This window comes from Rattus rattus, chromosome 15 (genome assembly GCF_011064425.1).
Source record: "Rattus rattus isolate New Zealand chromosome 15, Rrattus_CSIRO_v1, whole genome shotgun sequence".
NCBI classification, from domain to species: Eukaryota; Metazoa; Chordata; class Mammalia; order Rodentia; family Muridae; genus Rattus; species Rattus rattus.
This window is the reverse complement of record NC_046168.1, coordinates 71,538,025-71,555,452: the sequence shown is the minus strand read 5'-3', so window position 1 is coordinate 71,555,452 and position 17,428 is coordinate 71,538,025. Positions and strand designations below refer to the sequence as shown.

General features: G+C 40.2%; 1 protein-coding gene across 1 annotated transcript; it reads left to right on the top strand.

Annotated features, from left to right (window-relative positions):
* Positions 1–1,783: 1,783 nt before the first annotated feature.
* Positions 1,784–3,460, top strand: LOC116884637 (interferon-inducible GTPase 1-like). Its single transcript, XM_032885777.1, has one exon. The coding sequence runs from the start codon at positions 1,784–1,786 to the stop codon at positions 3,026–3,028; it is 1,245 nt and encodes a 414-aa protein (XP_032741668.1). The 3' UTR covers positions 3,029–3,460.
* The last annotated feature ends 13,968 nt before the right edge of the window (positions 3,461–17,428 follow it).

Genomic DNA, 17,428 nt, shown 5'->3' with positions numbered 1-17,428 from the left:
GGTCTAGCTCTCCATCCCACGAGATTTGGGTGCAGGGAGCTCTATGACCAGGTCCCTTCAGATCCAGGCGGAGTCTGGACCTCAGCATTGATTGCCCCTATCTTACTGTTCCCAGAGGCCCTATACAGTTTCCTCTTGGGCCAGGAATGTGGGCAAGGGTGGGCAGTACTGGCAGTCTCTCCTGCTCTGCAGTCTCAGGAGTGCCCACCTGTTAGTGCAATGAGCTCTCTCTCCCATGGGGTTTGGGAGCAGGGAGCTGTGGGCCCGGATCAGCTGGGTTCAGGCCCCAGCTAGAAACGGGAAGTGCCCAGTCCCGGAGGACTTTTGCCTTTGTGTATCCTGAGTCCACCAGGCAGGTCACTTGGAGCAGAAAAGTTGATCTTACCTCTGGTCTCGGGCCTGGAGTCACTTCTCAGACCCGGGTTTCAGCTCTCCATGAGGGCAGGAACCAGAAGGGGCTGCCCCGCCTTCACCAAGTCCCAACCTTCTTACCTCTTCTTACTTAGTACTTGAATTATAGGGATCCACATGCATTTAATGAGGTATTGGGGATTGAACCCTAGGCCTCATTCATGCTGGGAAAGTCCTCTAACAACTGACCTATATCAAATTGCTTTTTTTTTTCCATTTTTTATTTTAGTTCAGTGTTTATAATTTTTTTAATAGTGGCAAAATGGTAACATAGGATTCACCGATTTACATTATTATGTGTATAAAGCAATAATGCTGCACTTACATTGTTTGTACAACAAATCACAAATCATTTGCATAATGCAAAACAGAAACTCTAAACTGATTTAAAACTCCTCCTTTCTACCCATAGCCACTCCCTGTAGCCAACATTCTATTTCCTATCCCTGTGAATTTGATTACTTTAGATACTTCAGGTAAATGGAATCTGTATTATCTGTCTGTTGGTGACTGGCTTAGTTTTTTAAACTCTGTAATGATTCTTTGTGAATTCTATATCGTGCACCCTAAACCCACTCATCTCTCCATTCCCCTCACATGTGCCCTTGCCCATGCAACACCCTCCCCAAAGAATATAAAATGGGAAAATTTTTTAATTAAAAAAAAAAACAAAAAGCCTCATCATGGTAGCTGTGTTGTGTCACAGTGTTAAACACACTACACTCTTTTGTCCATACATCTTTACATGCAGACTTACTTGCATTGAGTCATTAGTCTGGGTTGAGGTCTCTGGCTTCTGCAGTATGATAAACATGGGATGCTTACTGAGACTCCTCTAGGATATCCTGTTGTTTCCAGGATCATACAGATCCTGTGACTTCAGAACTACAGGAATCTCCCCCATCACACACCGGGAGGGCCACTGTAGTCTTCTGCCCAAGGGCACTTCATGGTCACAGCCAAGCTAGATTTCTTTCATAAGATATATATTAAGATATATATAGATATATATAGATAGATAGATATAGATATAGATATATAGATATATACATATCCAATAGCCATGCCTCCAGTCCAGTCTGATGGAGGTAATTCCTTAAATAAGGTTTTCTCATCCAAAAGGACTCTCTAGTTTGTATCTTGTGGATAAAAAAGGGAAGGAAAGAAGGAAGGGAGGAAGGGAGAGAGAGAGAGAGAGAGAGAGAGAGAGAGAGAGAGAGAAGACAAGACAGAAAAACATAGAGATTACTCAATACGAAGGTAACTAAGGCTACAGCATAGGGGAAAAACATATTGTTCAGCTTAAAGGCATCTTCAATCTCTTGCAACTTACTCTCCCTTCCTTCTTTCAGTGACTTTTTAAATCACCGACATGGGTCAGTTCTTCTCTGATACATCTAAGAGTGAAGACAATGAAGGAGATTTGGTGTCTAGCTTCAATGCCTATTTTAAAAAGAGAAATACAAAAACCAAAATTATTTCTCCGGAAACTATCCGTTTAATAGAGTTACACCTGAGCAAAGGAAACATTCTTGGAGCAAGTGATTTAATCAGTGATGCATTAAAAAATATTGAGAGTATCCCAATAAATATTGCTGTGACAGGGGAGTCAGGAGCAGGGAAATCCAGCTTCATCAATGCACTGAGAGGGATTAGACCTGAAGAGGAAGGTGCAGCTGAAGTTGGGGTAGTAGAGACAACTATGGAGAGAACTCCTTACCAACATCCCAAAATTAAAACTTTGACCTTATGGGACCTGCCTGGTATTGGAACTCAGAAATTCCCACCAAAGACTTATTTGGAGAAAGTGAAATTCGAAGAATATGATTTCTTCGTTATTGCTTCTGCCACACGTTTTACAAAACTTGAATTAGACCTCGCCAAAGCAATCAGAATTATGAAAAAGAATTACTACTTTGTGAGAACCAAGGTGGATTTTGATTTAGAAAATGAAAAGAGATCCAAACCACGTACTTTTGACAGAGAAAAGACCCTGGAGAAGATCCGAGGCTATTCTGTGAATACCTTTAGTAACAACAACATGGATGTACCACAGATTTTCTTGATCTCTAGCTATAATTTATCTGACTATGATTTTCCAGTCCTGATGGATACCCTGATTAAGGATATCCCTGCTCAAAAGCGCTACAATTTTATGCTTTCCCTGCCTGACATTACAGAAGCCGCCATTGACAGAAAGCACAAAGCTACGCAGGAGTTTGTCTGGCTAGAAGCCTTCAAAACTGGAGCTTTGGCAACTATTCCTGCACTGGGCATCCTCAGGGATGATGTGGAGAAGCTAAGGCAGAAGTTAAAGAACTACCGACAACTCTTTGGAGTAGATGATGAATCTCTGGAGTTTATGGCTAAGGATTTCCAAGTGCCTGTTGCACAACTGAAAGAAATACTTAAGTCTCCTCATTTGTTGAAGACTGACAGAGAGGAAACGTTACAAGACAAGCTATTGAAATATTTAGAGATATTTGCATCAGCTAATGGTGGGCTCCTTGCTACAGGTCTTTACTTCAGGAAAACTTATTATTTACAACTTCATTTCCTTGACACAGTGGCTGAAGATGCCAAAGTTCTCCTTCAATGGAAATATTCAAAACACTAGTTCAAATTCAACTTATCCACAGCTTCTGACTCTGACAACATCAAGTGGTCAATATCAGGAAGTCACTAAGGAAATTCCCCCTCTGATAGCTTTTCTTTACACCCAATCCACTACCACCATGGAAAAGCTGAGGATAAAAACCATGTGTCTTAATATGCCAGAACCTGACAATCCCCAATCCTTCTTCAGTTTTTAATTTCTCTCATATCATTTTCTCTTTACACTACACATACATACGTGAATACATATACACATGCATACACACGCACATGCACACACAAAAACATGCCAGTGAACATGCAAATGCATACACACAAAAGATACAATAGGTGTTTTGTAGCCATTTGCCCCTAATCAAAACATCCTAACAAAGTTTCAGGAAGCTGAGGTCTCTATGCTGAGTACATAAAACACTTGGCATGTGTGTTGGTTTGAACACATATGGCTCCATTGACTCGATTGCTTTAATGCTTCACCCATAGGTAGAGGCACTTAGAAGGTATGGCCTTGTTAGAATAATTGTTGCCATGTTGGGAGCAGTAGGTGTATTCGAGGTCTCATAGATGTTCACTTATCTATGTTTTGTAGTTATTTTCTGCTGCCTTGGAATCAAGATGTAGATCTCTTTGCTCCTGCAGACCCATATCTGCCTGCACATGGCCATGCTTCCCACCATGATGAAGATGGAATAAACCTCTGAACTGTGATCCAGCCCCAATTAAATATTTTCCTTTATAAGAGTTGCCTTTGTCATGGTGTCTCTGCACAGCAATAGAAACCCAAAGACAGGAATAGTTACCAGGGACTTGGTTATTGCCGTGATAGGCCTGACAATGTTTTCATTTGGAGGAATTTGGACTTTGGGACTTTGTGTTAGGAAAGCAGTAGAGGACTCTAAGAGCTGATTAATGGGCCACACTAGTAAGAGCATGAAAGAGTATTTATTGCCCGGGTGATGTAACATTTGAGTCCTAGATTAGGAGCTTTCAGAGGACAAGCATATTAGCATGTTGCCTAGACATCATCCTTGTATTATTTTGGTGAACAATGTGGCTGATTTCTGCACTTATCCAAAAACTCAGCCTAAAACTAAAGTGAAAAGATTTCAATTAATTGCATTGGCAGAGGAAATCTCAAAGCAGCCTAACATAGACACTGTCCTGTTGTTCATTCTTTTTGAAGATGATTTTGTTGAAACAGTATAAACTTAGAAAGGAAAAAAATGCATGGTTCAAGGATTAAAGTGGTACCAGAAATTGAAAAGGAGCTAAATTCTGTGTTCAGAAAGATAAACAGATTGAAGATATTAAAGGGAATTAAGGGAGTGGTAACCTCAGGGCAAGATCCCACCCAGATAAGCTTCTATTTTATAAAAAGGAATTAAAGAAAAGCTTAGGTCCAGCTTTTAATCTTAGAACTAAGCTGAGAAGGGCATGTAGGTCTCTTTTTGGTTTAAGGTCAGTCAGTCTATAGAGCAACTTCCAGGAGAGCAAAGTGGCAGATGCCATGAAGGAAAAACTGCTGTGGAGAAGTGGGCGTCCTGGAGACTGCCCACTGTTTTGTTCAGATGCTGCGGTACACACTGGAGTAGCACAGAGCCAGGGGCTTGATTTCAGGATTGCTGCTTGTCTTCTCATGTGTGTCACTGCTATATTCCTCACATATCTCTAGCATGACGTGATGGGGAATGAGGACGACTTCACTGCCTAGAGGCTGGTGTGATTCCTTCCTTGGTGATAGCCCAATCTACTGAGAAATTTTCCTGCAGATAAGCATGAAGATGAACATTTATGAGATAACATTATTTAGATTAACTAATGGTTTTACAGAATTCTTGGGTTGATTTAAATAGTTTAAAGAAGTTAGAGTTCTTGATAGAAAGTGTAAGGAGATGGTTTAAGTTGTTTTGCCAGAAATAAATGAAAAAGTAAAAAACGAGACTACAATATGCCCTTCCCTTGTAGGTACGTGTTTCAAAGACTTAAACATAATCAACAATACCGTTGTAATTACCTGCTGTGCCATGATTTTATCTGTTTATGAAGAATATGTTGTGGTGGTAATTGATTTTAAAGAATATGTAATTGTGCCTATGTAGCAATCTTTCTTACATAAAGAACTTTGTCTTAGGTGGTATAAAATTGCTAAGAAAAAAAAAATAAAGTTGTTAAAATCAACTCATCGCTGCTTGTTCCATACACCAAATGTATATGTGTATATATGTATATGTGTGAAGTTTGTTGGAGTCTGCTCATTGGAACTTTGCTCTATCCATCCATAAATCAATATGTATGTGTATATATGTAAAGTTGGAGTCTCCTCATATGAACTTTGCTCCAATTACTCAGTGTGTGTGTGTATGTGTGTGTGTGTGTTGTGTGAGTGCATGTGTCTGTGTGTGTGTGTGTGTGTGTGCGCGCGCGTGTGTGTGTGTGTGTGTGTGTGAAACCAGACATGTAGCATGGGTGTCCCTGCATGGAGGCCCAGAAAGGCCATTATATGAATGGAATCTCCCTCCTTAATCAAGGAATGGTACTGGGGCCAGTTGTATGGCAGTGATGTCCCTGCATGGAGGTCAAGAAAGGTCATTGTGTAAAGCTGTGAAGGTGAATGAAACCTGTATTGCCTTAAAGACTCCAAGATGTTAGAGATTCCAGAGCTGTGGGATAAGGTGATCTGCTAACAGGGAATAGAACCAGTCCAAGATGTCTTGGGCCAGCTCCAGCAAGCAGGGGGGTTGGGAGGGTGTCTTCTTTCTTGTCAGTTCTCCTTGAGGCAGCAGAGGGGGAAGAGCATAGGCAGAGGGTAATACTTCATCTTACAAGATATTTAGCAATAATATATAATAAAAATCTTACTTAGCTGAGTCTAAGTTATGTTGCTCCTGTATCTGTTCTGCTTTCTGTGATCCTCTGAGGTCAAAAACTGCAGTTACTGGCATTTAGCACTTCTTCCTCAAACAGGGAAGGATTAAGTAAATGGCCTTTGCACTGTCTCAGAAGGAACTGTGCAGCTCTAACTTTCAGCCTGCTAGTCGGAAGTCTCAGGAAGAAAAGGGGACACTTTGAAAAGTGATTATAGACTTTATTACTAAGTTGTAAAATGCTTCCTATGAAAGCTATACAAGAGGAAAAGCAAAAAGATCCTAAGCAGGGAAAGGGAAATAATTCTTCTGGCTGAAGAAATTTGTCTAGGTGGGAAAAGAAAAAAATTCTCCTCTCTTCTCTTTGTCCTCAGTATTTATACATCTTTCAGAACATGATCACATGTTTAAAAGCTCATTACAAATTCACACAAAAAAATCAAATCATAAATTGAAAAGTTTCAACAAAGAATATTTGCATGCATACCATTAGGAGTGATTATTTGACTAAACATCCATCACCTGTAACAGCTCCACAGGTGCACAGAAGGCTCAAAACCTTAACTAAGTTATTAGTGAAGTTTTGTATAGCTAAACCCAGTCAATATTTTATCTTCTGTCCTAGAATCTATAATAAATCATTAGTTCCCATTTTATGACCTTTGGTTAAAAGTTTTACAACCTCTTGGAAACTGCCATGAGTAGGAGAAAGTCTGGTTACTAAGAGCAATTAACTGGTGACACATGGAAGGCTGGTAGAGTTCTCATTGCAGTTTTGACTATCAGAAAAGAACCTAATAGCAGTCCTCCTATAAAAGAGCTTAATTATCACTTATATAATTTTAGAAATTCTTATAGGATCATCATTAAGACTTAAGCCAACTATTTGTCTATATAGCATCACTACAAAGCAGTACATCTTCATAGAATTGCTCAAAAGTGGTGGGCTAATACGTAGTTATTGTTATATATGTTTAATGATAACAGAAAAAACAGGTCAGGTGGGCACTCCTGAGGCTGCAGAGAGGAAGAGACCACCAACACTGCCCACCCCTGCCCACATCCCTGGCCCAAGAGGAAACTGTATAAGGCCTCTGGGCTCCCGTGGGGACCCCTGCCTGAGACACCGACGGAACCTGAAGGAAACAGACCGGATAAACAGTTCTCTGCACCCAAATCCCGTGGGAGGGAGAGCTAAACCTTCAGAGAGGCAGACAAGCCTGGGAAACCAGAAGAGACTGCTCTCTGCACACACATCTCGGACGCCAGAGGAAAACACCAAAGGCCATCTGGAACCCTGGTGCACTGAAGCTCCCAGAAGGGGCGGCGCAGATCTTCCTGGTTGCTGCCGCCACAGAGAGCCCGTGGGCAGCACCCCGCGAGCGAACTTGAGCCTCGGGACCACAGGTAAGACCAACTTTTCTGCTGCAAGAAAGCTGCCTGGTGAACTCAAGACACAGGCCCACAGGAACAGCTGAAGACCTGTAGATAGGAAAAACTACACGCCCGAAAGCAGAACACTCTGTCCCCATAACTGGCTGAAAGAAAACAGTAAAACAGGTCTACAGCACTCCTGACACACAGGCTTATAGGACAGTCTAGCCACTGTCAGAAATAGCAGAACAAAGTAACACTAGAGATAATCTGATGGCGAGAGGCAAGCACAGGAACCCAAGCAACAGAAATCAAGACTACATGGCATTCTCCCACCAAAACAAACATGGAATGTCCAAACACACCAGAAAAGCAAGATCTAGTTTCAAAATCATATTTGATCATGATGCTGGAGGACTTCAAGAAAGACGTGAAGAACTCCCTTAGAGAAACACAGGAAAACATTAATAAACAAGTAGAAGCCTACAGAGAGGAATCGCAAAAATGCCTGAAAGAATTCCAGGAAAACATAAATAAACAAGTAGAAGCCCATAGAGAGGAGACACAAAAATCCCTGAAAGAATATCAGGAAATCATAAATAAACAAGTAGAAGCCCATAGAGAGGAGTCACAAAAATCCCTGAAAGAATTCCAGGAAAACACAATCAAACAGTTGAAGGAATTAAAAATGGAAATAGAAGCAATCAAGAAAGAACACATGGAAACAACCCTGGATATAGAAAACCAAAAGAAGAGACAAGGAGCTGTAGATAAAAGCTTCACCAACAGAATACAAGAGATGGAAGAGAGAATCTCAGGAGCAGAAGATTACATAGAAATCATTGACTCAACTGTCAAAGATAATGTAAAGCTGAAAAAGCTACTGGTCCAAAACATACAGGAAATCCAGGACTCAATGAGAAGACCAAACCTAAGGATAATAGGTATAGAAGAGAGTGAAGACTCCCAGCTCAAAGGACCAGTAAATATCTTCAACAAAATCATAGAAGAAAACTTCCCTAACCTAAAAAAAGAGATACCCATAGGCATACAAGAAGCCTACAGAACTCCAAATAGATTGGACCAGAAAAGAAACACCTCCCGTCACATAATAGTCAAAACACCAAACGCACAAAATAAAGAAAGAATATTAAAAGCAGTAAGGGAAAAAGGTCAAGTAACATATAAAGGCAGACGTATCAGAATCACACCAGACTTTTCGCCAGAAACTATGAAGGCCAGAAGATCCTGGACCGATGTCATACAGACCCTAAGAGAACACAAATGCCAGCCCAGGTTACTGTATCCTGCAAAACTCTCAATTAACATAGATGGAGAAACCAAGATATTCCATGACAAAACCAAATTTACACAATATCTTTCTACAAATCCGACACTACAAAGGATAATAAATGGTAAAGCCCAACATAAGGAGGCAAGCTATACCCTAGAAGAAGCAAGAAACTAATCGTCTTGGCAACAAAACAAAGAGAATGAAAGCACACAAACATAACCTCACATCCAAATATGAATATAACAGGAAGCAATAATCACTATTCCTTAATATCTCTCAACATCAATAGCCTCAACTCCCCAATAAAAAGACATAGATTAACAAACTGGCTACGCAACGAGGACCCTGCATTCTGCTGCCTACAGGAAACACACCTCAGAGACAAAGACAGACACTACCTCAGAGTGAAAGGCTGGAAAACAACTTTCCAAGCAAATGGTCAGAAGAAGCAAGCTGGAGTAGCCATTCTAATATCAAATAAAATCAATTTTCAACTAAAAGTCATCAAAAAAGATAAGGAAAGACACTTCATATTCATCAAAGGAAAAATCCACCAAGATGAACTCTCAATCCTAAATATCTATGCCCCAAATACAAGGGCACCTACATACGTAAAAGAAACCTTACTAAAGCTCAAAACACACATTGCACCTCACACAATAATAGTGGGAGATTTCAACACCCCACTCTCATCAATGGACAGATCATGGAAACAGAAATTAAACAGAGATGTAGACAGACTAAGAGAAGTCATGAGCCAAATGGACTTAACGGATATTTATAGAACATTCTATCCTAAAGCAAAAGGATATACCTTCTTCTCAGCTCCTCATGGTACTTTCTCCAAAATTGACCATATAATTGGTCAAAAAACGGGCCTCAACAGGTACAGAAAGATAGAAATAATCCCATGCGTGCTATCAGACCACCACGGCCTAAAACTGGTCTTCAATAACAATCAAGGAAGAATGCCCACATATACTTGGAAATTGAACAATGCTCTACTCAATGATAACCTGGTCAAGGAAGAAATAAAGAAAGAAATTAAAAACTTTTTAGAATTTAATGAAAATGAAGGTACAACATACCCAAACTTATGGGACACAATGAAAGCTGTGCTAAGAGGAAAACTCATAGCACTGAGTGCCTGCAGAAAGAAACAGGAAAGAGCATATGTCAGCAGCTGGACAGCACACCTAAAAGCTCTAGAACAAAAAGGAGCAAATACCCCCAGGAGGAGTAGAAGGCAGGAAATAATCAAACTCAGAGCGGGAATCAACCAAGTTGAAACAAAAAGGACCATAGAAAGAATCAACAGAACCAAAAGTTGGTTCTTTGAGAAAATCAACAAGATAGATAAACCCTTAGCCAGACTAACGAGAGGACACAGAGAGTGCGTCCAAATTAACAAAATCAGAAATGAAAAGGGAGACATAACTACAGATTCAGAGGAAATTCAAAAAATAATCAGATCTTACTATAAAAAACTATATTCAACAAAACTTGAAAACCTTCAGGAAATGGAAAATTTCCTAGACAGATACCAGGTACCGAAGTTAAATCAGGAACAGATAAACCAGTTAAACAACCCCATAACTCCTAAGGAAATAGAAGCAGTCATTAAAGGTCTCCCAACGAAAAGAGCCCAGGTCCAGATGGGTTTAGTGCAGAATTCTATCAAACCTTCATAGAAGACCTCATACCAATATTATCCAAACTATTCCACAAAACTGAAACAGATGGATCACTACCGAATACCTTCTACGAAGCCACAATTACTCTTATACCTAAACCACACAAAGACATAACAAAGAAAGAGAACTTCAGACCAATTTCCCTTATGAATATCGACGCAAAAATACTCAATAAAATTCTGGCAAACCGAATCCAAGAGCACATCAAAACAATCATCCACCATGATCAAGTAGGCTTCATCCCAGGCATGCAGGGATGGTTTAATATACGGAAAACCATCAACGTGATCCATTATATAAACAAACTGAAAGAACAAAACCACGTGATCATTTCATTAGATGCTGAGAAAGCATTTGACAAAATTCAACACCCCTTCATGATAAAAGTCCTGGAAAGAATAGGAATTCAAGGCCCATACCTAAACATATTAAAAGCCATATACAGCTAACCAGTTGCTAACATTAAACTAAATGGAGAGAAACTTGAAACAATCCCACTAAAATCAGGGACTAGACAAGGCTGCCCACTCTCTCCCTACTTATTCAATATAGTTCTTGAAGTTCTAGCCAGAGCAATCAGACAACAAAAGGAAGTCAAGGGGATACAGATCGGAAAAGAAGAAGTCAAAATATCACTATTTGCAGATGATATGATAGTATATTTAAGTGATCCCAAAAGTTCCACCAGAGAACTACTAAAGTTGATAAACAACTTCAGCAAAGTGGCTGGGTATAAAATTAACTCAAATAAATCAGTAGCCTTCCTCTACTTAAAGGATAAACTGACTGAGAAAGAAATTAGGGAAACGACACCCTTCATAATAGACCCAAATAATATAAAGTACCTCGGTGTGACTTTAACCAAGCAAGTAAAAGATCTGTACAATAAGAACTTCAAGACACTGAAGAAAGAAATTGAAGAAGACCTCAGAAGATGGAAAGATCTCCCATGCTCATGGATTGGCAGGATTAATATAGTAAAAATGGCCATTTTACCAAAAGCAATCTACAGATTCAATGCAATCCCCATCAAAATACCAATCCAATTCTTCAAAGAGTTGCAAATTCATCTGGAATAACAAAAAACCCAGGATAGCTAAAGCTATCCTCAACAATAAAAGGACTTCAGGGGGAATCACTATCCCTGAACTCAAGCAGTATTACAGAGCAATAGTGATTTAAAAAAAACTGCATGGCATTGGTACAGAGACAGACAGATAGACCAATGGAATAGAATTGAAGACCCAGAAATGAACCCACACACCTATGGTCACTTGATTTTTGACAAAGGAGCCAAAACCATCCAATGGAAAAAAGATAGCATTTTCAGCAAATGGTGCTGGTTCAACTGGAGGTCAACATGTAGAAGAATGCAGATCGATCCATGCTTATCACCCTGTACAAAGCTTAAGTCCAAGTGGATCAAGGACCTCCACATCAAACCAGACACACTCAAACTAATAGAAGAAAAACTAGGGAAGCATCTGGAACACATGGGCACTGGAAAAAATTTCCTAAACAAAACACCAATGGCTTACGCTCTAAGATCAAGAATCGACAAATGGGATCTCATAAAACTGCAAAGCTTCTGTAAGGCAAAGGGCACTGTGGTTAGGACAAAACTGCAACCAACAGATTGGGAAAAGATCTTTACCAATCCTACAACAGATAGAGGCCTTATATCCAAAATATACAAAGAACTCAAGAAGTTAGACCGCAGGGAAACAAATAACCCTATTTAAAAATGGGGTTCAGAGCTAAACAAAGAATTCACAGCTGAGGAATGCCGAATGGCTGAGAAACACCTAAAGAAATGTTCAACATCTTTAGTCATAAGGGAAATGCAAATCAAAACAACCCTGAGATTTCACCTCACACCAGTGAGAATGGTTAAGATCAAAAACTCAGGTGACAGCAGATGCTGGCGAGGATGCGGAGAAAGAGGAACACTCCTCCATTGTTGGTGGGATTGCAGACTGGTACAACCATTCTGGAAATCAGTCTGGAGGTTCCTCAGGAAATTGGACATTGAACTGCCTGAGGATCCAGCTATACCTCTCTTGGGCATATACCCAAAAGATGCCCCAACATATAAAAAAGACACGTTCTCCACTATGTTCATTGCAGCCTTATTTATAATAGCCAGAAGCTGGAAAGAACCCAGATGCCCTTCAACAGAGGAATGGATACAGAAAATGTGGTACATCTACACAATGGAATATTACTCAGCTATCAAAACAACGACTTTTTATGAAATTCGTAGGCAAATGGTTTGAACTGGAAAATATCATCCTGAGTGAGCTAACCCAATCACAGAAAGACATACATGGTATGCACTCATTGATAAGTGGCTATTAGCCCAAATGCTTGAATTACCCTAGATGCCTAGAACAAATGAAACTCAAGACGGATGATCAAAATGTGAATGCTTCACTCCCTTCTTTAAAAAGGGGAACAAGAATACCCTTGGCAGGGAAAAGAGAGGCAAAGATTAAAACAGAGACTGAAGGAACACCCATTCAGAGCCTGCCCCACATGTGGCCCATACATATACAGCCACCCAATTAGACAAGATGGATGAAGCAAAGAAGTGCAGACCGACAGGAGTCGGATGTAGATCGCTCCTGAGAGACACAGCCAGAATACAGCAAATACAGAGGCGAATGCCAGCAGCAAACCACTGAACTGAGAATAGGACCCCTGTTGAAGGAATCAGAGAAAGAACTGGAAGAACTTGAAGGGGCTCGAGACCCCATATGTACAACAATGCCAAGCAACCAGAGCTTCCAGGGACTAAGCCACTGCCTAAAGATTATACATGGACTGACCCTGGACTCTGACCTCATAGGTAGCAATGAATATCCTAGTAAAAGCACCAGTGGAAGGAGAAGCCCTGGGTCCTGCTAAGACTGAACCCCCAGTGAACTAGACTGTTGGGGGGAGGGTGGGGAGGGGAACACCCACAGAGAAGGGGAGGGGGAGGGATTAGGGGGATGTTTGCCCGGAAACCGGGAAAGGGAATAACACTCGAAATGTATATAAGAAATACTCAAGTTAATAAAAAAAAATGATAACAGAAAAAGCATATTAATACCAGGAATCTTTCCTAAAAAAGGAATTCTCTTACAGCCTTGTCTTCACAGAGCAAATCCGTTGCAGGTTATATTATAATCTGAGGCAGATCATCTCTGGAAGATCACCTGCTACTTATTAGCTAGTCCTAGTATGGCTCCTGACACTATTAACAGGGAATGGAATCAGTCCAAGAGAAAGAAATATGTTCCAGTCAACAAAGCTGAAAGAAGTTGGAGATCAGAAGAGAAGAAGAAGTTAGAGATTGCCCAGCTGGGTTTTACTCTTGCTTTAGTCCAATATTTCCTTACTCTCTTGCCTTTCCTCCATTTAAAATGGTAATATATGTGATCAGTTCTTTTTATTTTGATTGGGTTGTAAATGACCCCGTGGTGCCAAAGCTGGTCTTTGATAGCAAAGGTTAGGCAGTGAAGGAAACCTGTGAACACAGAAAACTGGTGAATATATAAGAGCAAAAGAGTGCTACGTCCACCCTTTAGGAGATTGCATGAAATCTCATACGAGACTTTGAATGTTAAACTTTAACTGTTCAGAAATTGCACTGAACTTTAGACATTTAAACATTGTTTCCCCAGTGTAGGGGAATGCCAGGGTGTTGAAGCAGGAGTGGGTGGGTGGGACCCATCTTCATAGAAGCAAGGGGATTAGAGGGGGATTTGAGGGAGGAGGGGAGAGAGGGCAAAGGGCATAACATTTGAAATGTAAATACATAAAATATCCAATAAAAATAAATAAACAAATTCTCAGCTTACAAAATGACCACACAATAAACTCAGAGCCAATTGATAGTGATAGGAGCTGCCCACCGAAATTACACAAGTTGTCCTAGTCAGTCTATTCTTTCTATGATAACCATGGCTACCTGTGGCTATATAAAGTCATGTGGATAAGATTCATCCCCTTCTCCATCCATTTTTTCTCATCCTCCTCTTCCTCCTCTGTCTCCCTGTCTCTGAAACTCTTAGTTCAGCCTTCTTTTTCCCTGTCCAATTACTGGCTTCTTGTGTTTAATATGTAAACCAACTAGGCGAAAATTCTGCAACAGACACCTGCCTTTAATGCAAATCTTGAGTCAGGAAGATGTACCTTTAATGTGGGCCATAGTTTCTGCTGGAAGTCTATATAGAGACACAGAAGAAGGAGGCTTGTGCTCGTTGTTTCCTTGCCCTCCCTCACTGTGCTATCCATCACTGGCATTGGACCCTACTTCTTTTGTATACCAGCACATATAGAAGTCCCACCCAGCCTTCTGAAACTGAGCAACTACTAGATTCTTCGACTTTCCAGTCAGTATAGCCATTGTTGGATTAACTGGACTGCAACCTGTAGATCATTCCAATAAATCCCTGAGTTTGGGTTTGATAAGCTATATCTTCTTGAATGAGCATTACACCCTCACTCCTACATCCAGCAATTCCAGTTAAAACTCCTTATGCATGCATGAAATAGAAAGGGTCAGTTCAGTGTTTTCAGACATCACCATTTTGTGATTCCTTCCTCCACTCCATCCTCCTCTGCCCTGTCCTTCCACACTCCTCCCTTCTTAATCTCATCCCCATTACACACCTCTCCCTATTATGTCACATCCTACATGTTCCAGTAACTCCTGAGGTATTACGATTCTCTGGATGAACAAAATCGAAGGGATGAACACGTATATTATACATAATATGTAATAATAATTTATTAAGACAGTTTACATTGAAGTAATATCAACAGCTGAATCCTAGCTAAGATGCCAAAACCTGCTGGTTCCTCCATTCTTTAGGTAAGGTGCCTCAGTACTTAGAATAACTAGGCAGGCCAACAACCATATATTTGCTTAGCCTACAAGGGGGGTTACCTAAGAAGTCACAAACTGGCACACAAAAAAAGCTGGAAGCTTCCTGGAGAGTCACTGATCCAGAGACCAGGATAGATTTCCAGAAATCCCTGTTCTGATGTCAGTGATGGAGCCAGCATTCATGACAGGGTAAATCGGCCTGCGGTTAAGAGGGAAGACCAAGCCAGCACAAGGTAAGTGATCATCCCTGCCTCACCCTTTGCATCTGGGAGGGTCTTCCAGCAGACTCAAGGGAGTCAGGACACTTCTTCAGATGAGGCTCCCGACAAGTGATTCTAATCTGTGGCTAGTTGACATTAAAATCAACCACAAGATCTTCCTTTAAGATCTCTCTTCCCTTTCTACAGTGACCCCTTTCTACTTTCATGGTTTCTCTGCTTATTCCAAGTGAATGACACAAATCTAAAGATTCAATCTCATTCAGTGAAAAAGAACATGTGTTTGTCTTTCTGGCTCTGGGATACAGCAATCTTTGTGTTTACCAGATCTGACCATTTACCTGAAATTTTTGTGATTTTATTCTTCTTCAGAGATGAATAGAATTCTACTGTGTGTGTGTGTGTGTGTGTGTGTGTGTGTGTGTGAGTGTGTGTGATGTTTTCATTGCCCATTCTTTAGTTGATGGGCATTCAGACTGCTTCCATATTCAGCAATTGGGAGTAGAGTTGGAACGGACATGAATGAGCAGGTATCTGTATGGTAAAATATAGAGTCCTTGGGATATATGCCTAGGGTTGATATAGCTGGATATATAGTGTATCAGGTCATAATTGTTGTTTTATTTTTTCTTCAGAAGCATCGACAGTGATTTCCAGAAAGACTGCAACAGTTTGTACATACTCCAACCATGAATAAAAATTTCTATTATCCTACATACTGGCCAGAGCTTATTAATATTTGTTTTCTTTCTCTTTTCCCCTTTTTTCTGAAAATAGATTTTCTTTTTCTCACACTTTATATCCTGGTAACAGATTCCCTCCCTCAACTCCTCACAATTCCACCTCTTTTCATATCCCATTCAGATTCAATCCCTTTCTATATCTCACTAAAAAACAGACTTCTAACAGGTAACAATATAACATATATTATATAATTTATCATAGATCATATAACAATAAACATCTAACATGTGTAGTAATGTATAATATACAATATAAATTAGTATATAATATAATGGTATGAAAACTAATATATTGAAATTGGACAAAACACACAAAAAGAGGAAAAAAGCAAGAGATAGCACAAAAAAACAGTGTTCCTCTCATTCCCATACTCAAGAATCCCACAAAAAAGCCGGAAGCCATAAGGTGCACATAAAGGACATGGTGTTGATGTGTGCAGGCCCTATGCATGCTGCCTGTGTCTGTGAGATCATATAATGTATCCATCCTGTTAATTTGGGGGGTCTAGTTCCTTGGCATTCTCCATCCATTTTGTCTCCTATATTCTTTTTCCCACTATACTGAATGATACCCAGAGTCCTGAGGGGAGACATTTAATGGAGACACAACATTTAAAACTGGATGTCCCAGACAGATAGACCAGTGGAATAGAACTGAAGACCCAGAAATGAACCCACACATCTATGGTCACTTGATTTTTGACAAAGGAGCCAAAACCATCCAATGGAAAAAAGATAGCATTTTCAGAAAATGGTGCTGGTTCAACTGGAGGTCAGCATGTAGAAGAATGCAGATCGATCCATGCTTATCACCCTGTACAAAGCTTAAGTCCAAGTGGATCAAAGACCTCCACATCAAAGCAGATACACGCAAACTAATAGAAGAAAAGGTGGTGAAGCATCTCAAACACATGGGCACTGGAGAAAATTTCCTAAACAAAACAATGGCCTATGCTCTAAGATCAAGAATCAACAAATGGGATCTCATAAAACTGCAAAGCTTCCGTAAGGCAAAGGAAACTGTTGTTAGGACAAAACTGCAACCAACAGATTGGGAAAAGATCTTTACCAATCCTATATCTGATAGAGGGCTTATATCTAAAATATACAAAGAACTCAAGAAGGAGACAAATAACCCTATTAAAAAATGGGGTTCAGAGCTAAACAAAGAATTCACAGCTGAGGAATGCCGAATGGCTGAGAAGCACCTAAAGAAATGTTCAACATCTTTAGTCATAAGGGAAATGCAAATCAAAACAACCCTGAGATTCCTCCTCACACCAGTCAGAATGACTAAGATCAAAAACTCTGGCGAAAACAGATGCTGGCGAGGATGTG